The 23,476-nt window shown below is 33.7% G+C and overlaps 1 protein-coding gene across 2 annotated transcripts; it reads right to left on the bottom strand.

The window, feature by feature from the left end:
• Positions 1-1,873: 1,873 nt before the first annotated feature.
• Positions 1,874-21,733, bottom strand: LOC110808788 (uncharacterized). 2 transcript variants are annotated; one of them, XM_088216134.1, is made up of 10 exons: positions 21,318-21,733; positions 20,951-21,016; positions 19,777-19,957; positions 13,017-13,213; positions 9,201-9,251; positions 8,666-8,757; positions 8,425-8,498; positions 3,384-3,475; positions 2,469-2,573; positions 1,874-2,367 (listed from the first exon to the last, which is right to left on the bottom strand). In XM_088216134.1, exons 1-10 carry the CDS (start codon positions 21,585-21,587, stop codon positions 2,227-2,229), a joined length of 1,269 nt encoding a protein of 422 aa, XP_088072260.1. In that variant the 5' UTR covers positions 21,588-21,733; the 3' UTR covers positions 1,874-2,226. The 2 variants fall into 2 exon arrangements, with proteins under 2 accessions (XP_088072260.1, XP_088072262.1); XM_088216136.1 differs by having other exon boundaries at positions 8,428-8,498.
• Positions 21,734-23,476: the final 1,743 nt, after the last annotated feature.

Here is a 23,476-nt window from a genome sequence, read left to right as displayed (position 1 = left end):
AGAAGTATTAGTTTAAATATAATAAAATATAATGATTACATTAAATATACTTGTTTTATTTTCTAAATTTTTAAAATAAATTAATTTTAAGTTGTTGTTATTAAATTCGTATAATTTTTTATTTTGTATAAATTAAGTATAATATTAAAAAAAAAACAAAAATATCTTATAAAATATATATTAATAATCATAAAGTTAAATATACGCTCTCTTATAAAAATTAAAAAAAATATATTACAGTCTGATAAATCTATATATTTTAAAATATGATATTGATAAAAGTACTACGCAATTAGTGGTGTATCGAAAAGTAAAATAATGTAATGATCACATGAATGTTTTGAAGAAAATTCTATTGGCTTTTGAAATATGTCATCAAATTCCACTAATAAATGATTAATGGTCATAAAACAGTCATCTTGTGCTAAAATGAAGAAAATAACAATTATGCTCATTGAAGACAAACTCAGTTTGCATTACTTGAAAATCCCAAGTATTGGGCCTAATAGTGCACAATCAATTGACTACTAAAATAATATTGAAACCAATTAAAGAAATGAGAATAAAATCTAAGGTTGAGTTATCCAACTCAAGAGATAACATTCTATATACCAGCACATTAAATTCTTTCACCATTAACTACTACAATTCTCAAGTCTTCTCCTTGTATAACTAGTTCATGTAACTACTGCAAAACTTGCATCAAAAAATTGTGTATACTTCCAGAACCAATGACCAAAGTGACAGGAGTATTATCCATGGATACATAAACTTTTATAATTTTGGAGGAGCAAAAACCTTATATATAGTATGCGAGGATATCTTTGTGGGATTTAAATAAATATTTATAATACAAAATTACTTTCCGTATTCGATTCAATGAGAATAAAGGAAAAAAAACTTATCAAAAATATATATTTAACCATTATGAAATTGATTGTTCTTGATGAATAGGGTTTGTTTTTTGTACTTTATAATAATTTTACATTCTAATTAGTTTTTCTATTGAAGAGAGAAAGAAAATTCTCTTGATAGTTTTAAATTGGGGACCATAACCCTTTAAAAAGACACAAACTTTTATTATTTTTAATTTGACCCTTCATCAAATTAGAAATATCAATTTAGTCTCTATATATCAAATTTATGACAATTTAATACATTAAAAATTAATTATCAACTTTATTAAACTACCAATTAAATTAAATATACTTTAACACATTAAATCACTTACGTACGCCCATATATTGGAACTTTTTCTACCAATCTTATATCAATACCATTGGAACACTTCGTATAATTTAGTAGAAAGTTACAAAAAATTTCCAATGAAAGGAAGAATCTTCTGGAGATTCAAGAAAAGAACCACTTCTTGAGACCAAAAAATGCTTCTTCACCTTTAATTTGATAAATACATACACATTAATTGTAAATAATGGCTTAACCAGTATGAAGGTAGTTTGCTGATATTGTCAGGGGCGAGTTATCTTCGTAGTGACAAAGAGGACTGTTTTGCCAAGATCGATCAAAGTGTCAAAGGCCATGGCTCTCTTTTATTGCTTAGAGTTAGCCATATTCCAAGGCATCTCACATATAATTGTGGACGAAGATTCCCGTGTCATTTTTAATTGTTTTTCCCATAAACAGCCTTTACAATTAGAGTTGGGTATTTTGGTTGATTATTAAATTCTTAATCCTGGTTTTTTTTTTTTTTTTTTTTTTTTTTTTTTTTTTTTCTAATCCACTTGGATTACTAGTTATTGTAACCGGATTACTAGTGCTTTGTCTAGGGAAGTTCCGATGGCTCTTTTTGTAGGCAGCTTCCGCCGCCCTACACACCTCAGCTGCTTTATTTGAATGGCTTACAGCCACCTGCTTGAATGAAGTTTATTACTTTCATTTCAAATATATAAATATACACTAGGTGCAGAACTCTTCCTTCTTTGATACAATTTGGCAAAAAGTGTTATTTTTGCACTTGTAGACTCCCTAACAGATTGCCAGTAATTGATCAAAAAGAAGTTACTACAATCATTTATGCATCTGCGAGATCACATTCATAGATATGAGGTGATCAATTCCTAAAGGGAAGCCTCTTCTCTTAGTAAAGCCAAAAAATCCAACAAGTTTCAAAATGTAATTCTCCTGTGAGCATCTTTTACAGAATTGCACTTTTTTTCTTCCTTGCAACGGTGCAAAATTGCACATTTAGACATCCATAGATTCACATTATCTTATGAGACAACCATTGAAACCTTTTCTGAGAAGAGTTTCTTCCAAATTCCTTCCAATGAATACCATCTTGTTGATCTTCTTCTCATCTGGGCCCCATATTTTCCCCGGGCAACCGTCCAACGTGGAATGCACTCCCTGAAAGAAATGGTAGTGATTATCATAGGAAGAGAATGAGAGAATACATAAAATATGATGGTGTATTATTTTGTGAAGTCGCCTTGTGATAAGATGGGAACCTGAAAAACATAACGCTGATCAGAACCATTCACAGACAAGACACCCTTCATTCTATACAAATCCTCTCCTTTTTCTTCAATGAGTCTCTCAAGCCAATCATCAACCTGATCCACCCACAAACAGAAAATCAACGTATTACATTGTGTGGAGGAAAAAGAGAGAGATATGATGAGAACCTAGAAACCAAAACAAAACAAAGAGAGCCTGATGGACCACAAAATAAAAACCTAGTTACTTCACATTTGATTGACAGATAAAGGAAACAAACATACGTAATTGTTTCACTTTTCATGCATGTTAATCATGAGTTTTACTTTTTTTTGTAATTGTTGACAGCCTATGTAACATCATTTCCATGATCAACGGTGATTAGCAGAAAATAACCTTCAAATAATATGATGTTTTTCTAGGCGAAAAATTAAATCATGAAAACATTTTTTAATATGCTATAACGGAAAAGGCACCAAGAGCTTAAAAACCTGACAATCTAGTTACCAACTTTTACCACAAAAATTAGCTTGTTTATCATTTTATTCACATAACTTTAACATATCTTACAAATTAGTTCAAAAACATCTTTTGTTACGACAGGTCCAAGATTAACAAATACATCCAAATTGAACAAAAATCTAGCCCTTTATGATAGTTCAAAGAAATAATTGCCACCAAAAAAAAACTAATATGTAGAGGAGCTAAGTTGCGAACCTAAATTGATAATTAACCCAAGAAAGGCTACCTACCAACAACCAGCACCAATTTTTCTTTTTTGACAACAACAAGCAGTGTCAAAATTATTTCTGATAGTAACTACTGTAGCAATCAATAATGGGAAAGCAGGTCAGATTATCATTTGTGCTCGTAGTTATGGCAGAAGTTGCAACTATGGCTCAAGATAACAATGAAAACTCCCTTACCTCATCAAGATCAAGAGTTCCTTCAGAAACAATGCTAATGCTAGAGACAGCTGAATCATGCACATGGTCATGAAGATGCTCCTCATGGTGCCCTGTAGTATCCATCCAAAATGATAAACTTGATTACACTTGAAAAACCAGAAGATAGAAGTCCTACTTCTAGTTCTGCTGATATATTAATTTGCACTTTGGGGAAAAAGAATAAATAAATCCTAACATCATAATGGATACACAACAGAAGCATGTCTTTGATAGAACAATGCAATTTCAAGGAAAAGAGTAACACAAGGGTTAAGAATTAACTATAAAATATTCATATAAACAAAAACCTGACAGACATCAATGAAACACCAAAACAGAAAAGTCAAATATGAATTGCTTCAAAGAGTGAACATGGTATAGTACAAAATTTCAGTTAGTTTAACTTACTCTTTGTTAAAAAAAAAAATAACAGGGGAAAACCCATGCTCCTCTGATTGTAAATTATAATGAAGACAAACAAATAATAAATGATGCTCCTATTGGGTCGTGGGAACTAGAAAAGCTCTACACATCTTTTTAATTTACCATCATTCATCTGCTTAATGTATGAACGAAGAAGGACATGCATCAGCGTTAAGATTTCAAAAAAAAATGTATTTAAATGTACTGTTGGATAGGAGGAAATAGGAGCAGAGAGGGGAAGAAGAGAGAGAGAGAGACAAAAAAAAGCTTTCTGTTAACCTGTTTGGAACTTTTTAATAAGAAAGGGATATCGAGGTTAAATTGCTAAGGCCCCATTTTCATGGTTACTGAAGGAACAAAAATCTTCCCATATCAGAGTCAAAATGAATGAAAAAGAAATTAGACTACCTACATTAGCAAATTATGACAAGATATTCTCTCCTTTCTTCTAAAAAACTGATGCTTTCTTCTTAAAAAAATGGCTAGTCTCTCTCACCTGTCTGGTTTTTACTCTTTCTCATCCAATCTATTGTTCTTTCGGCATTTTTTGAAGAATACCTTCTCTCCTTCCCCAATCTCTTGCATACGTTGCCACATTACCACTAAATGCCTCAATCTGCCGTACCTCTCTACATTCTCTCTGCTTAAGCCTAAACCCCCTGATCTTTTCTCCCCTTCTCCTCCCTTAGCCTTCATGGAGCAAAAGCCCTTCTTCTACCTTCCCTCTTATTTCCCCTTACCACAACTCATGAAAACTCCAAACCACAGGCTAATCTTATCTCTCTCCAGTTTCTACAAGAAATAAGAGGATGCAACACAGTGTTGCAGTTCTCTTTTCAGTTTCTGTTTTTCACCACTGTATATCACCATAAGAAGATTATCTTTTCTCCCCCGGTTTTGTTTACTTCAGATCAGCTTGCTGCTAATATGTGGGCTTGAATACCAAGTAATCTCTAGATTTCCACTGTTTGTTAACTCATATCATTCATGCATATGCATACATTTAATCTTTATAACGACTGTATTCTCAGCACTGACTTAGATTTCCTTTTCAATACTCTGTTATTTTACATTTTCAGTTGTTCTCGCTATCTCTGTTTAATTATTGTGAATACCTGCTGCATTCAGTTCCTTGTCTGTCGAATGGCAAACATATCTTGCAAGTATCTTATTTCCTAGCCCTTGATCAAGTATTTAGTAATGCTCTTGGGATTGGTACAAGGAATATATATAAATATATATATATATATATTGTGTCATATCCGTTATTCACCACCTAGTTAGTATGATGGTTTATTAGGAGAAAGGACTGAAGGATAAGGAGAGCTACAAAACGGAAAAAGTTGAATGCAAGAGTATCTGGGATTGCATAAAGAAACATAGCTAAAATAAGTAGTTATGCATTAGGATAATACTTTTTTTGACATAACCCATTAGGATAATACTAATTATAAAAAAAGTTATTTTTTTAAATAATTATTAAATTTATATATTTATAAATATTTTATAAGTTACATTATTTTATATGTATTGTTAATTAAGTAAATATGAATGGAGGTTAAGTAAAATTTTTTTGGCAAAATGTTTATTGCTCATACTTCGCTGGAAGCACTGGGCTTTCCATACAATTTTCAACACTTTTCATTGGTGTGTATGGGTTTTTGGCAAAATGTACACCAAAAGTTTTCCCTTCTATCTGTTCCTAAAGTTAAGTTCTCAGAGCGACTCACCTCCTTTGTTTGTTGGCGAGGTTTGAAACTTCGTGAGATCATGTATGAACTATCAATGGAACATGATTTTAGCATAAGCTCTCTTCTACTTTTCTCCATTTTTATAATAGATTTTACCTCATTGAGTCTTGGTATTTCCTCTTTTTTCAAGATCAACATTCATACTTGATCGTATTTGAGATTTAGTCCTACCAAAAATTGACATGCAGGATTTTTTTTATAAATTTCTTAAGCCAAGCTGCATTTTTACTACAATCTATGGTAAAACTGTAGTACTAATCCAGTTCCTGCCATCAATTTCTTAACAAGTTAGAATATTCATTTACTGACATGTTCTCTTTTTTGGTGAGCTGTCTTAACCATGAGGTCATAAATTTGTGTGGCATCCTTAAAGTTTGAGTAGGTTTTACCAATTGCATCCCATATTGCTTTTGTTGTGGACAGAAACATTACAGTCTTATTTATTTTTGGAGCCATAGAGTTCCATAGTCATAACATGATCATAGAGTCCCCTTCATCCCAGGTATTAAATCTGGGGTCTCCTGGTTTTAGTCCGGTATCCAAAAGATAGTTAGTTTGCCTTTACCTTTCAGGGTAGTTCCAACTAATTGAGACCAGCTTAAATAATTTTTGCCCGTAAAACGATAGATCGCCTGGATTGGCTAAAATTCACTGATAGGATATCTTGTATAGGAATATATTCTAGTATTTTAGAATGTTACCTCCGATATCCTTTAAAAATTGTATGCTAATTATGTCAAAAAGAAAAATTACAGGAGGAATGTTACCCGAAACACAAGTGCTAACGTCATGCAGTGGCAGGTTGAAGCAAGGCAGCAGCTAGCTAGAGCAATGGCAAAAAGGGCAGTGGCTGGCTGGAGCAAAGCCGTGGAACAAAGGCGGCTAACACAGGGACATAACACGTACGAACCAGAAGTCACAGAAATTTTTATGGTTTAGGGTTTTCACGAATCATCTAGACTATGCACAAAGGTCCAAAAGCGTGTCAGGATAGAGGTGCGGCAAAGGCAGAGGCATGGCTACAACTTTGCGACTACAGGAGGCGCGGCCGAGGGCAACCCAAATGTCTAGATAGTGCTTCACATCTGAGCAAGATGAGCAGAACCACGTCGCAATAGAGATAGTCACTTCTGGTCATAAGGGGTCACAATTGACGGCGTCGCGTCTAAGTCTAATGTTTGTGTGTGTCACACGTACATCTAGACGCGATAGAGAAGGACGGGATAAAGGGTTCTAGCAACTAAGACGTAAGGTTTTGGCAAGACGAGGCTGCAACAAGGATGTAGAGTTTTGGTGACAACGACGAGGTTGCGGCAATTTAGGGTTCTAGTGCCAGCTACGAAGGCTAGCTTTGTTGCTACTGATCTACAGCGGTCATCTATGAAAGTTTTCTTTTCTATTTCGAGAATGAAGGCTGAATAGAGTTTGTAACTGAGGCTACTTCTTCAACCTAGGGTTCTAATACAATGTTAAGAATAGTTTGATGTATCTTCTAGTAAATATTATATTCCAATATATACAGATTTTCTATAATGAAAAAAGAAACAGACAATTAATTACAAATAGTGTAATCTACCTTTATATCCTTTAACCTAATTTATCCTTTCTATAACACATGTATATGAGTAGGTTAGTAGGTTAGGAATATTAGATTATCTGTAGGTTAGTAGGTTAGTAATATTAGATTTCTTGTTTCTGACTTGCTTTTCCCAGGTTGCTAAACAAGGCATGCCTTCACTTTATCAAGAATCCTTAAGAGTTAAGGGCAATGCTTGGATGTTCACAAAATAAATGCAGAGAGATAGTACCGGAGATGGTGTCTGAAGAGAATTTGATCTTGAAGAGACCATTTACGTACAAAACACAGGAATCTAGTTTTAACTATGAGTAGTATTATGTGTATGGTTAGTAAGTCACAGATCTACATTTTGGTCTAAATAATGTATTAACTAAAGAAATCAAGATACCTCATTTTCAGTATGTATAAATTTGATTAAATAAAACATTTCCATTTTGATGTAAAAATCGAGATGCTTTGTTAATATTATAATTTAATAGTTAAAATACTTAACTTTATTACTTACTAATTTATTATTATTAATTTCAAAACCATTGTTTTCGAGGGAATTTTCTACTATTCCGGCAAGTTTCTGCCATTTCAAGTACTGAAGCATGTCGCCAAGCATTTGTTGTACCTGATTGCTTCTAGATTCTTCAGGCACTTGAGCACCTTTTTTTGACATTTTTGATATGTTTTTAAGCCTTTTGGGTACACTGGCACACTTTTATGAATTTCTGCTATTCGAGCACATTTTAGACATCTCGAGTCCCCAAATGCATCTCTAGGCATTTCGAACACATATGCATGTTTCTACGTATTTTGGGTACCTGAACACGTCACTTAGGGTACTCATACGGTTTTAAATATTTCAAATGAGTGTGTTTCTAGTCATTTGACTAATTGAGTCCACTTTTGAGTTCTGTATTGGTAATAAAAAAGGAAAAGGATGGTTAGATAATCTTATAAAGAATTAATCATTATCCAAGTACACCTTTTATATTCATTTCTAACTACCAAACATGTTAAATAATTTTTTCTTCATTACTTTCTCTTATATTTTTTTTAGCATCTAAACAAAGGAAAGGAAATAGGATATCCCTTTCTTTCCACACCCTTTACTTTCTTTTCTCTCTCCTCCAAATCACAAACATAGCCTAACTGTCATAACAATTACTTGAAAGCTTGTTTCTTCTTCTAAATGACCAACACACTGACCCAATAAGGAAAACATACCACTGTTAAGGAAATAAAAATATATAGAAGTAAAAAGAATAAGAAAACGTACTACCATGACCATCTCTATGATGGTGATGATGATGGTCTGTAGAAGGGGTTTCTCCATGAACTGTGGATTCAATTCTGTAAAATCCAAGTGATTTCCGTGTAAGCAAAGATCAGATTTCTAAATACAGCTTCAGATGTTGACAATTGAGAAGCTTAAATACATTTACAAATACAATTTCTAAATGAGAAAGAAGAAATATCCAAGCATTAAAATAGTAGCTCAAAAATTAACAGACAGGAACCTGTCTAGATCATATCCTCCCACTCCCAAAACAAAGTCCATGTCAACAATCCCATGTTTAGCTAGTTTGATTGGCGCCATGCAATTAATATGCTGCCAACATTGCATCAAAAATACAAATTTCAATCTTAAAAACCAACTATATGGAAATAAAAAGAAAAAGAAGATACTATAGAATATAGTAATACCAACAACTTGCATATCCCAATAATGGTCTCAAACGTATTTGTTCCCCCATCATTAAGTACCAAGAATAATTGGTCTTGTTGAATCAGTCTGAACTAATTATTGGATACGTTTACAATTAATTTAGAAAATACCTTAATTAACATACAAAAATCAATGACTTCACAAAACATATGAAGATTTCTTCCTCCTCTGGCCTCAAATAAATTATTATTTCAAAGGAAAAAAGGGTGCACATCCTACCATCTTCTCTCTATTCCTAAACCCCCAATCCATGTAAATATCACCTTCTTTCTTTTATCATTAGTCTGAAACCAAAAATAGAGTTCATACACACCAAAAGTTCATACCTTAATTCTCTCGGTCAAGACCTCCAAATCAGCCTCAGTTACCAGATCAATCTGCCAAAACAAATTAAAAGTTAAAAATTAAAAATTTTAATTGTGGTTACTCAGAGGATATCTTTCTATTATCTTCATTACGAAAATAGGTGCTACAGTTGATAAACCACATAGCAAGGATTGGAAATTTAGTTATTGCTGTTTGGTTAAAAAATTTACTTCCTAAATTATTCTTCCACTAAGTGGCTTGATTTTGTTAGGATGACACTACTTTGGAGAAAAGAACAGCTTTGAACACTTAAAAATCTGGAATGGTACAGATGTCTAGAAACACTCGTCCTCGAGCCCTTTTCATTGTTTCCATAATTGGTATTTCATCAACTCCTCACCAACTGGAACATTATAGGTTTCCACAAGCACTTGACTACAAAGGACAGGTTCATCTCAGCTAGGGATCTAATGGCAAGACCCTTAACCTCACCCATGACCAACCTTTTCACTAGGTAACAAGACACAAGATGATAACACCTCTTATCATCTTAATATCCCCAAAGAAAGCGCCATTGTAGAGCCTCCACCTCTGTCCAACCTGCAAATTAAGAATGAGTCAACAGTGAAAACAAATGAAATATCTCCTTGTTCCTCTTTCCACCCCCGATCTCAAGGCTATAGATGAAACATGCTCCTTGACCGTCAAAACCTTTCTATAACCTAAACAAAGGGAAGTGGAGCGAGAGAATCCCTTCGCAGAAGACCACTAGATGAAGTGAAGAACTTCGTTCGCCCACCATTAATTAACATCGCACGAGGAACCTCTACCCAAAACCCATCTGCCTTAAGAGGTACCCAAGGAAAGACCACGAGACTGGTCATAAGCTTTTTCAAATCTGTGTTATACATTAAAAATTTCTCTCTAGACTCAAAGGCTACACTAACTTCTTTGTTGATGAAAGGTAGCATCCAAAATGTGATGTCAAGCCACAATGGTGGGATTTCCACCACAAGCTCACCAACCATCATGATCAGCCTTAAGGTTGCTAGGAGCTAATAAGCCTTTATTCTCTAATGTTCGCAACATTTTCCAATTAGAAATCAAAATCAAGAAGATAGAGTTCAAAGAGAACAATTTACTAATATCATTAAACTCATCAAACAAGCCAAGGATGTTACCTCTAATCACGTGAGAAATTATTTATGGGAAGGCCATGGAGAAGCCATTAGGACCGGGTGCTTTATCCCCACTATAATGCAACAAAGAAGAATGATCTCATCTTATGAGAATGCTCTTTCCAACTAAATCTGCAACTTAAGGATCAAGGGTATCAAAGTGAGTACCATCCAAGCCCAACCTCCAAGGTTTGATCTTTGTTCGTCAACTGTAAATCCCTTCACCACTTCTTTAAAACCTTGATCCACTTAATATCAATGGCTACATGAGAAATGAAATTCTTCCTACGCTAAAGTTGGACATTCTGTAGAACTTCGTGTTATAGTTTTCTTCTTTAATCAAAGACGTCCTCTATATATACCTCCAAGCAATGTCCTCTATCAACATCTGATTAGTGAACTCTACCTTAGAGTCGATTATCTTCTATCATGCTCATTAGCTGAAACACTCACCTTATTTTACTTCATTTCCAAACACCAAGTTTTTTTGTTAAATTCTTCATAACTACTGGCTTATTACAAAAATAGATAGAACTTGACTCAACCTCGGATCGACATCATTGAACTTTTTAACCTCTCTAAAGCTTGTGAAGCCCTTCACTTGATCCTCACTCCACTCGCTTTCTACCAACTCCAGAAACCTTGCATTATCAACCATTTATGTTCAATAAAGCCCTTCAAGCCTAAGCATAAAGAGTAAGGATTGAAAGTGAATCTTGGAAGCAGCTTTTAACTCATATGCAGCTATCTCTCCTCTAAGTTAGGCAATACCAAGAACCTACCAATGTGTGAGAAGGTGTTAGACCAAGGCCTGCAGCCCCCAACCAACGGCAGGTTGATGAACTTAAGCTTATCCAAAACCTCTAAATTTCCCTATAGCAAACTCTTGATAGTTGCTTAAAGATCTTTCATAATGAGAGAGAGAGAAAGAGAGGGAAAAAAAAAGAAAGCAACATGTTAAAATCACCACATATGACCTAGGGCACACGATCTCACTTTTTTTTATATGCGCTAAGATCGTCCTAAATCAGATGCCTCCTTCTCCCTTCCCATAAATCTCTATGATTAAAAGAAGCTCCATCACTTTTATTTTTTAAGCTCATTGGTCAGTCAGTGACAGTAAACCTCCCAAACTACACATAAAATCCAATTTGCTCTAATTCCACAAGATTAAAATATCTCCTAACGCCCCATCAAGTGGGCGATCACTCCAACCTATCTCGCTGCCTCTTCAAATGCTCCTCTTATCCTCTTCTCCGTTTTCTCCCTGTGCTTTTATCTCTTCCCGTTTTGGCCCTTGTTACCGTGGAGACTAGCAGAGGATCCCCTCTGCCTCCTAAGTTATACAGCAATGAAGAGTGTGAAAGCTTGTTGCTCAAGACCTTCCACAGCCACAGTGCAAAGCCTCAGCAACTTCATTATGCTGTTTCACTAAGGCTAACATCCACTTTCTATAAATGTTTTCTTCCTCTTTGTCTCTCCGCATTGCCTCATTACCTGCTCGCTACACTTCTACCAAATTAATTGGGCCATCCCCATCAACTTCCAATATTGCGTAAAAGATTAGAGGAAGACAAAGAATTTAGATTGGGAAGGGGATGATCATTGATTGCAAGTGCAGAATCAGTGTCTATACCAACCATACATTCATTGACTATGGACAGCAGTTTGGTCTGCCTTCACTAAAACAACACTCCTGAAGGCCATTCAAAGAAGAAGATGATATGAAGTCTCTTATATCTTCAATTCACAAATGATAGAACTATTTGCACTTTTCACCTTGAAATTAATTTCCTTCTAGGAGGCTATGAGAAAACTTTTTCCCCTTTATTAGCAACGCATTTACCTTTCTATTGGATTGTCCAGTTTAGATATGTGCTTAAAAGAATTAAGCTCATTTTTTAGACCCAGTTTCTCTCAGAATTCCTACCCAAGATGATTTTTGAACTTCATAGAGCCAGCAGCTTGCAATCAACTTTTTATGCAAAATGGATACATAAGAACTTTTTACTTGTGCTGATTTTCAATTGGGTTCAACAAGCAGAATAACAAACAGCAATTGTTTCTTTTTCTTTCTAGTCTCACAATTTAACAATCACAAGAGTCGAAGCCATTGGAAATCCATCCTCTGATCAGCACAGTTCAGCAAAAGCTACCTTTTTCCCTTCCTGGGTTAGATCACAACCACGTCCACCAGCTATTCACCCTCAGTGCCCTTTGGAATTAGAGATCTCCTAACACCTTCGATGTTGTTTTCCTGAATTAGAGATCTACTCCAAGAGTTATACCCCCCTACCTAGAAAAATATGCAAAAAGCTCTAATGGGGGGTCTATTATTTCCAAGCCGAAAGATAGAAGACTCATTTCTTGGCCCCATTTTATGTGATCTGGGGAATATCCTATACTCCAATTCTCTAAAACCATAGCTAAAGTCTTTCTTTCTATCACCAAGATTTTTTTTGGTGATAGAAATCGCATTATGAAGAGACAACATACTAGCCAAGATGATGGGACTGAACCCAACGTAGAAAGGATTTCCTCTCATGTCATAAAGAAAGTAGTTGGCAATGTAATTGGAACATAAATAAGGTTCAGTAGAATAGAGATCAAATAAGAAAAAAACAACTTTGCAATTGAAGGAAAGAGATCCTAGATTACCTTATTCAAAATTATACGATCAGCATAAGCAACTTGTTCAACCGTCTCATTCACTACGAATCGTGGTTTCACTTCATTTAAATGTTTCATAGCATATTTAGAATCAACTAGAGTAACAACGCCATCCAGCTTGACATATTGTGAAACCACTTCATCATTACAGAAAGTTTCGATTACCGGAGTGGGCTTAGCAAGACCTGAAAAGAATTAATAAATAAGTCAAGGCTTGAATATAATGTATGCAACTTCAATAAACTTGCAAGGCATTGCTCCTAATGGTATTTTAGGTAAATATTAGTAAAGAAATGGAAAGAAAGTAACTAGAAGGTAAACAAAGATTTTTAAAGAAAAAAAAATCTCTTTTTTGAAAGAAAGAGATGATAGTATAATCAAGGGCACCAAATAGGTGCCATCATACAGGAAAAAGTGAGATATTACAAAAGGGATTAAGCCAAAATGTCAATAAAGTTCCCAAGATCTTCTCCATTTTGGAGAGACTGACCTTAAAATATGTAACAAATCTAGAACCAAAAATATCTAAGTGTAAAAAAGTTAGATTCAAAACCCTGAAAAATGTAGTACGCTATTGATGTTTGTGTTAGGTTGGGCTTTTACGTAATTTGCTTAAAGTTTGATATTATTGGAGTTTTATTAGCCATAACAGTGGAAGAGGAAAGAGCAAAGGATTTACTATTAGTTCTGAAGATTTACAATTTTGGAAATAATTAATTTCAATTTAGTAATTCTGAAAATAATTAATCATTTATATGTGAACTTATCTTTTTATAAACTACGTGTAATGTATTAGTAGTGTTATGCAAGCATAAGTCTTGATTAAGACAAAGGTAATTAATAAATTCTGAATAAGAAGAAAACTTCCAAAAAAATAACAAGCTTATCATTTCATGTTAATACATGTAGAACCAATGTCACTGGACAGATTATTTATGAGAAATTTCCATCAAATAGTTGAGTACTTTAAACTCTAGAGATCTTTGGATTCTCTCTTGATGAGCTCATACTTTTAGTTCAAAATAAGAAAGGAATGAGAACACAAAATTAACCTTTAATTCCTACTGATATCTACATGAATAGACCCCCCACTCGATCTATCAGTATGGAACTTAAAAATTTGGTATCAACGCCCAAAGTTATGAGTAATCTACATTCAACATTTGAATCATTCATGAAAGCATACCACGATGATCGTGAACAAGATCATCTGAAATTTGAAATTCTGGCTGGCAGCATTGAAGAACTCTCTTCAGGCAGATTGACTGCATTCATCCAGAAGATCAACAGCACGGAATGCAGCCACCACAGTTTGACTGCAATCATCCTTCCATTCCGCACTATACCAAAACGGATTTTCCTTGTTATGATGGCTCTTTAGATCCTCTTCCATGGATCGAACGATGTGAGCATTTTTCCTGTCACCAATAAACAGTTGGAAGAAGAAAAAGCCGCCTTGGCTTATTTCACTTGGAAGAAGAAGCACAATTTTAGTCTTTAAAGTTAGAAAGGAACTGACTAACACTAACTTGGGAGGGATTTAAACAATTCTATCATCTGCAATTTGGTCTCCCAATTCAGAGCAACACGTTGGCAAACTCAGCAAACTTCATCAGCGCAGAACAATCGCTAGATATTAACAGCAGTTCGAATTTCTTTCTGCCTAGGTGAGTGCACTTACTTCTGAACAGGAAGTGCAAATTTCTGTCAATGGCCTAAAGGAACATATAGCCATTGAAGTGTAACTTCAAAATCCACATGACCTCACAACAGCATTCCCCACCGCTCATCCATGAAAACACCGTCAATCGTGAAAGTTTCGAGTCCCAGGACCCCCAACAGTCCCTTTTGTTCCTCTGTCTCGCACCCAGTTGTATGGCACCTGTCGGCGGCAGAAATGGAACAGAGGTGTGCATAGGGACAATTTTAATTGCAATGACAAGTTTGAACCAGGTCATCAATGCAAAAAGCTTTTTTTGGCTTGAAGTCAAGGTTCCTTCTTTGAATCAAGTTGGAAGTTACGAAGAGACCCTAGAATGCAACCACAGATGCGTCACCAGCAAACAGAAATTTCCCTACATTGTTGCTGATCAGTTCGCCTTTGTTCTTCACCTTTCGTGCTTGAGGACAAGCACAATTTTAGGGTTGCGATATTATAAAGCAATAACAATGGAAGAAGAAAGAGCAAAGGACTTGCAATTCTGGAGACCTATAATTCTGGCAATATTTAATTTAAATTTAGTAATTCTGAAAATAATTAATTATTCATATGTATACTGTTTTTCATAAAGTATGTGTTTTGTATTAGTAGTATTATGTAAGTCTTGTGTAGGAACAACTCTAGATTGAGACAAAGGTAGTTAGTAAATTCTCAATAAGAAGAAACCTTCCAAAAAATAACTACCTTATCTTTTCATGTAATAAATGTAGAACTGCCATCCTTAGACAGATTATGCATGAGAAATTTCTATCAAAAAGTTGAGTACTTTAAATTTCAGGAAACCATTATGTTCTCTCTTAACGAGCTTACATCAAAATAGGAAAAGGAAGAACACAAGAACAGCCTGTAATTCCTACTGATGACATGTAAATAGACCCATAATTCGATCTATCAGTAGGGATCCTAACACAGAGCACTTGTTAGTTTTTTGGAATAAAAAGTTTCTAATCTTGATACTTGCCTATCATATGCTTGATAAAAATATGCCTCAATTTTTTGATAAGATTACCAAATGAGCTTTGAACGATTGTTTTCATTTTCATATTGATTACTGGTGAGAAAACTTTTTGAATCCGATCCAGCTTTTTTGGGTCTCACATAATTTCCTCTGTTTGGTTTGAAATACGAGATTGTGTTGAAGGTTTACCATTTCATTTACTAAAAATAAGATTAAGTCCACTTTCCCTCATCAAACTTGAACTTAAATTGAGAATCGATTCTCTTTACCCTGTTATGTGTTTGACTTTATGCTATAGATGTTTGTCTTACATAGCTTACACTAATATTCATGGATCCTGCTACAGTACGTTCTAAGAAACCATCTCCTTTATGATGATTGGTAAGATGACTAAAAGAGTTGATATATCTACTTGGCTTACGGAATCTATGCAATTTTTAGTTTATAAATTGTATAGGATTTGGGTGTAACAAAATATTAAAAAAAAATGCATTTTTACATCATTAAAATTTACCTTCTATCATTTTGTTGAAGTTTCTTTTTAGTTGTTACTAATGCCTTTTTGCATCTTGGGCCAATAGTAAATTTGAGTTTTCGGCATACGGGATCCTAAGACCCAAAATGTTAATTGTAACGCCTCCTATTAGTTTTTCCATTTTCTTTAGTTTGTTGCTCTGGAATTTATTTTGAACAAGTACAAGATGAGATATAGAGCAAGAAGGAGAATTATTTTAGGAATAAACGTTTAATTTTATTTTCTATTTTCTCATGTTTTGTTTTCATTTTGGATGTATTTGAATCCCCTCCTAACATTCATGGTTTATAAATATTATTATTGTTTTTTTAATTATATTGATGCCACATACACATATCACATAGAGTTTAAATAAGGAGGAGAAAATGAATACATCCAAATGAAAAAACTAAAAGGACAATGGAGATAAAAATTATAAGGGTAAAACTCATTCTTCTCCATGAAGACCTCTTCTTGGTCCCTGTATCTTTGTGTCCCTGCTCAGATAATTATTAAGGAAACAAAGAATAAAGAAAAATGACACAAGCACTAATTGATGGCCTTAGACGTGACACTTGGTGACTGTTGAGTTGTGTCCGTAACACTTCACCCATTATTGTTCTTAATTAATTTGGAAAACCCTATTTACTCGGGTCTTTAAGCCACATTGAACTCATTTAATTTATACCTCAAACTATTATCGTAATTTATGAATTTTATCAATTTTTAATTATTTTGATTTTATTTAAAACTATTTAATTTTAATTTAATTACATTTATTTTATTTTATTTTATTTTATTTCAATATAAAAAACATGAAATTTTGGAAAAACGGAAAAAATCCTGCGGGGAAGGGCAACTGCCCGCGCGGGCACCTGCACACCGTGCGCGCGCATGTGTGCATAGCAGGCGCGGGACGTGTGCACTGTGCACGCGCTTTCCGCGCAGCAGGCCTGCATGGATAGACCCCTGTGCGCCTGGGCATGTGCACAGTAGTCTTGCACACACGGTAGGGAGGGCTATGCGCCTGCAGACTAGCCAGCAGCGCACCAGGTGGGCCACTGCTGCCTCGGGCAGTGCGCCGCCGTCACCTCGGGCGACATGCCACCGCCGCCGATGGAGAAGACTTTCCTCCCTCGTTTTTTGTGCCGAACATCTTTTTTCTCTCTCTTCACAGGATTTCGCCACTTGACGTGAATCTAACGGTTCTTAATCTCTATAAATAGGGTATTCCCTCTCCATTCTTCCCCACACTTCCATTCTTCCATTTCTCAAGAATTAGAGAGAGAAAGAGAGAGAGAATGATCTAGAGAGAGGATAGAAAGAAAAGAACGGTGCAGAAAAAATTATCAAAGTTTCGGTAAGAAATTTAGTATTTCTTTAAACGTTTTAAACGGTATTTTTAGATTAAAAAAAATTATTAAATATGATAATTATGATTTTGCTTCTTTTGCACATTTTTGTGTTTGTAGGTCTAATAAACTGAATTGTTCTTGATTTCAAGCATGCTATGTGATTATTAAATATAACAAACTGAATTATTAAATATAATAATTATGATTTTGTTTGTTTTGCACATTTTTGTGTTTGTAAATCTAATAAACTGAATTGTTCTTGATTTCAAGCATGCTATGCGATTTATTGACACTTGATGATTTGCATTTAATGAAAATAATATTAAATCGGTATTATTACCTGCAAAATAAAAGAAATAAAAAATAAATAAATAAATAAATGTGGAATGAAACAGTAACGGTCCGAAGTATGTATTGGTATTGACATGCATAATGCATCAAATGTCTCGTTAAACTTTTTATCTCTAAAGGGTATCTATTCCTCTAACTCCATCCGAAGTATCTGTTTCCCCCTCCCCCATCTGGTCATGCAAAAACGTAAAAAAACTGCTCCCTGTGGACGATAGCGTACCCTCTGACGAGAGTGCTGACGCAAATATCTGTTAAGGGTCACATTTGACTAAGTACTGTCATGACTATAAAATATTTGATAGGACCACTATGGTCGGTACGGCTGTAGTCATAGATCGTACCATTGTTTGACAAGCCAGAAATATGTCTGAGCAAATTATCACTATTTGTATCTGATCTGATCATTCCACATGGGTAGTTGGAAATCTATATCTGCCGTCAAAGATGGAATTTGTAACGACTTCGCGAATCATGACATGAAAATCTGAGCATTTCATAATTTATTTGATTTTCTCTATTATTTGGTGTGATGTGTGTTTGTTTTGATTATATTAATGTGTTGTTTTCTCTAATAAATGAACTGTTTTCATAATGAAATATAGGTTTACAAAATAACCAAATGGTAAGTATTTATATTAGAATAATTCATCTTTAAAATCTTATGATATTATTTAAATACTGTTTTCCTTACTGAGCATATGGAACTCATTCTTTTTATGTCTCCCCTCCCCCCCCTAGATGAAGAAGAAAATGAGGAACCGCCAGCCAACCTACCTATTGAAGTTTATGAGGATCCCGTGGATCCACAAAACTTGAGTTCATGATCGTTTCTGCACTTTGATGAGTCAAATAGCATAGTGAAAAAAGTGACTCTCTTTTGTATTTTAAGTTTATATTTTGCTACCACTTCTGATCTCAATTATATATATATAATTGGAGCTCATATATATTTGTAAGAGATTTGTATTAATTTGTTCTGCTGCATAAAATTTTATCATGCACTCGTAATCCTATTTCTTTATCTGACACTCATTTGCCTTAATTAGCATTTGAGATGTCACAGTGTCCCTCTCTATTCTGTTTGACCACTACTTTTTTTCTCACTATTTTCTTTAAGTGAGGATGGAAGGAGATTGGTGCATTATGGTGCAAAGCTATTTTCGCTGATCTATGGGTGCTATAGTTGGACAATAGTTCCAAGATTTTCAAGTATTGCACTACCCATTCTTCTTTCCTTTGGGACAGAATAACACTCTTTGCTGCCTTGTGAGCTAAGGCTCACGATTACTTTCTAGATTTCCCTTTAGTTGTTTTACAAAGGAACTGGATTTTTGTTATTTTGATGTGTTTCTTTCTATTGTTTCTTGTTTAGGAGGATTTCTTTTCCTTTCTCTTTGTGCTCTTTCTCTTCTTCTAATATAATTTCTCTTTTCAGGAAAAAAAAAAGAAAAGGAAAAAGAAAAGCTTGAAAAAATGTAATATAAATGACCAAGTTGCCAGACATCTTTCACAAGCTAAGAAAAGAAATATTAAATACAAGAATGGGCAAAAGGAGATGAACAGCGATCAAACCACGTGAAAGAATATTATCAATTACATTAATTGGTTTCCTCAATGTAAGAGGATAGTTTGGTCGTTCCACTCCAGCCACAGGATTTTATGAGTAATCTAGAAAACTAAGATTTATACATATATATATATGCATGTATCCTATTTACAGGTTTTAGAACTATGATTAAATTTAATCAAGAACTTGAAAGGATTGAAGAAAATGAGCGAGCATGGTAATCCAATCCATAAAACAAGAGTAAACACAACCCTCATATATGACTTGGGAGTCAAGGACATACCTGTGGTTTCTATGACAATGTGATCAAATTTATCTTTTCTTTTCTTAACTAACTCCAATAGCATTTTAACTAGATCTCCACGCACGGTACAACATAGGCAGCCATTGTTAACCATGACAATGTCCTCAGAAACAGAGGAATGACTAGCAACCAATGATCCATCAATATCTACCTCACCAAACTGCATTAACAGCATGCACTACTATTAACAAAAGAAGCAAAAACAAGTACCCTATTCATGTACTCAACTAACTAACAGTTCACACCTCTATTCTTCTAAGCTAGGTATTTATAAAGAAATTAAATAGATGATAAAGCAAGTAAACAAATTTTAAATAAAAACCTAGTTCCATGTCAAATCTGTGAATTCATATTAATGGGGTTTAACAGGACAGCATCACTTGGAAATCAACAGATTGTTTGGAACATTGCAAGTTGGTTGTCGGAGTATTTTGTATGCACTTCCTTAGACTCTCTTTATAGCAAGGAAAATGATCTGAGATGCTGGAGACCAAAAATATAGTATTAAGGTTCCTCATTTCCATTTGGCATGGAACATGTTAAGTTAAGACATCTGCTGGAGGAACATGTTATTGGAATCTAAAGAATCTTTTCTTAAAGCATGTAGATGCATTGAACATTGGTTCATTCTGTCAAGAGTTTTCTCAGATGCACTACATGAAACATTGCTTCATGGCATGGGGAATAACATGAAATAAAAGAGACTGAAGTTAGAAGGAAGACTGAGGGTAATATTAATGCATGATGTTACTCTAAGCTCAAGATAATTGATATACCATTCCACTTGACAAGGAAAACTTGTCAGATCAGTTTGTTTTGTTGCCTAGTAATAACTTGGTCAACATTGTACAACAATTAATAACGTCATAAAGGCATTTCAAAATTACTGCTTTAATTTCAAAAGTTTGAAAAAGCATTTCCCAGGAGTAACAGACAATGTATATACCAAAAAGAAAAAAGGGAAATTCAAAGGAAAAGAAAATTACACAGACACCGTTGAGGATAAATAAAATGATAGGATACAATTCTGAATCGCTAGATATATATTGATGGTATATTCTTCAAAAACATAAAAATAAGCAAATTTTTCATTTCAAGAACATAAATATTAGCACATAATACTGAACGTCCACACAGAGATCACAATCAATACCTCATTTTCTATAACTGCAATCCGCTTGCCATGCTGCGATGTTAAAATGTGATTAAGAAGTGTGGTCTGCAGAAAGTCACCAAAAAAATGAGGAAATTACAAAAATAACACCAAAATGAACATCAACACACATTTAACTTTTCTGCTGAGTCGCGCTAAACCTCATTCAATGACCCATTTCTCATTAAATTTGCATTTTACGAAGCACTGAACCCAGCTCGAAACCGATGAACTTTCAAAAGCAGGAATTTATATAGTAAGCATAATGTATTTTCCTCTAGCAAAACAAACCATATACGTTCCAACATACAACTACCATCTGATGAAGAGCAATAAAAAAAACAACATAAAACAAAGAAAGACGAACCTTTCCTGACCCGAGAAAGCCAGTGATGACGGTGGCAGGGACGCGATTATCGACGGCAAGAGAACTTGCGCCAGCTTGATCAAGATTGAGATTTAGTTCAGAGGAAAAGCATCGGAAATTTCTGGGGAGAAGTGAACACCGGGAATGCGATTCTGGAGAAATTGAGAGGAAACTTCTGAGGAAATGAAAAAGGGCCGGGGAACATCTGGAAGGGAGAAACCAAGAGAGATTTTCACGTGAAGCTCTTGAAATTAAAAATCTGATCGCCATGGCCTTTACCACTCCACCGCGACAAGAAAGATCAAATCAGCTCGTGAAAGCACATTCTTCTGGTCTTAGCTTAAACCCTGGGTTTTAGTCTTTTAGGTTATGCTCCTTGCGCCCTGATCCGATGATTTAACGTGAGAATTCATTAATGTCGGACGGTGCGGTACGTATAAGATTTATTAATATTTAAATAATAGTTTATTAATATTTAATAATATAAACTGTTTTTATTTAAATTAATATAATTGTATATTTAAATAAATTTTTATTTTATTATATATAAAAATTTAAAAATATATAATATTAAATATAAAGATATATAAATATATATAATTAATATATATATAATTAAATATATTATATACATGAATAATATGTAAAAATAAAAACATAAATACATATATATAATAAAATATCTGTATTTATATATAATTAAATATATAAATACATATATCCATATATAAATTTATATATATATGTAATAAAAATATATAGATAATTAAATATATAAGTATATTTTGAGAAGAAGTGTCCTCAGGTAGAAGAAATTAAAGAGATGGGTAATGCTGTAAACAACAAAAATATTAAGAATATAAAAGAAAAAAATTATCAAATCATCTTAAAATTATAGAATCAGTGCTTTTAAAAAATGAAAAAAAAAAATATGATTTTAAAAATCATAACTCAACCATCAAAAAACTATAACATATGTTTGGAAATGTAAACAAAAAAAAATTATGAAAAAACTAAATTATTATTATTAAACTAATATTCAAACAAAACTTTAAATATTTAAATTTTTATTTAAATTTTTTTATAAATAAGTTTTCAGTTTTTTTTTTTAATTATTAAAATATATAATTAATATAATTATATTAAATTATAATTATTCTAATTTTGTTCCTAATTTTTTAATATATTATAAATTTGGTAAAAGTTAAAAAATAATGTGTTGAATATAACCGGTATAGATTAAACACTTACACTGAATTGGTATCGGTGTTTATCCAATATAAATAAGAATAGTACTAATTACATTGTTTAATGAATAAAATTATCATACAGCTATATTATTGTCATATAAATTAAACTATTATTAATTACAGTATCTTATAAATTAAACATACTAGATTGAATATATATAATTAAAATATTATTAATTATAAAAATTTATTTTTATTATTAAATATTTTTATAATTAAATATGTAACAACACCGGAAATTTAAAATGGAAATTATATTATAAAAATTAAATGCGGAAGCGAAGTAAAAATTTGAATAACATCTCTTACACTAAAACCAAAAACGTGCTCACAAAATATAAAAAATTAAACTACCTAAAGGAGAAACTTGAAAGTAAAAAAAAAAAAAAAAACGACGAATGTGACTAGGGAGTCTTTAGGCGTCCCCTTCGTCGTCCTCCTGCGGAACCGGCTCGGGAACGATGTCCTCTTGATCTGAAATGATTAAATAAGGAATGAGCTACACTAGCCCAGTAAAGACATCACGATATCTCACCGTCACGGAGGTAAAGGTGGGTAGAAAACACAAAAAGACCAATGGAGCATAATTTACAACAAATCCTTTTATTAATAATAAAACATTTACCATTCACTTACCTCGGTGAAATTCATAAAACAATATACAAAAGCAATAACATCATCATCATCATGAAAACATATATATGAACTGTATAACATAATACCTATCAAACCTTTCGTAATTCAATCGTTACACAACATATTTTCCTAATTCACCAGCCCACTAGTATCCATGGGGATCCATAGGGGTCCTGCTATCCGTTAATCCTTAACACTTGAAATCCATTCCAGGGCCGTCCCCATACCCCGTCCGGTATGGGAGCCTAACCATAGACCTCATTACCCCGTCCG

This window comes from Carica papaya, chromosome 3, assembly GCF_054855325.1.
Source record: "Carica papaya isolate Zhongbai chromosome 3, ASM5485532v1, whole genome shotgun sequence".
Classification (NCBI taxonomy): Eukaryota; Viridiplantae; Streptophyta; class Magnoliopsida; order Brassicales; family Caricaceae; genus Carica; species Carica papaya.
The sequence above is the reverse complement of the archived record's forward strand: the minus strand, read 5'-3'. Positions and strand labels throughout refer to the sequence as shown.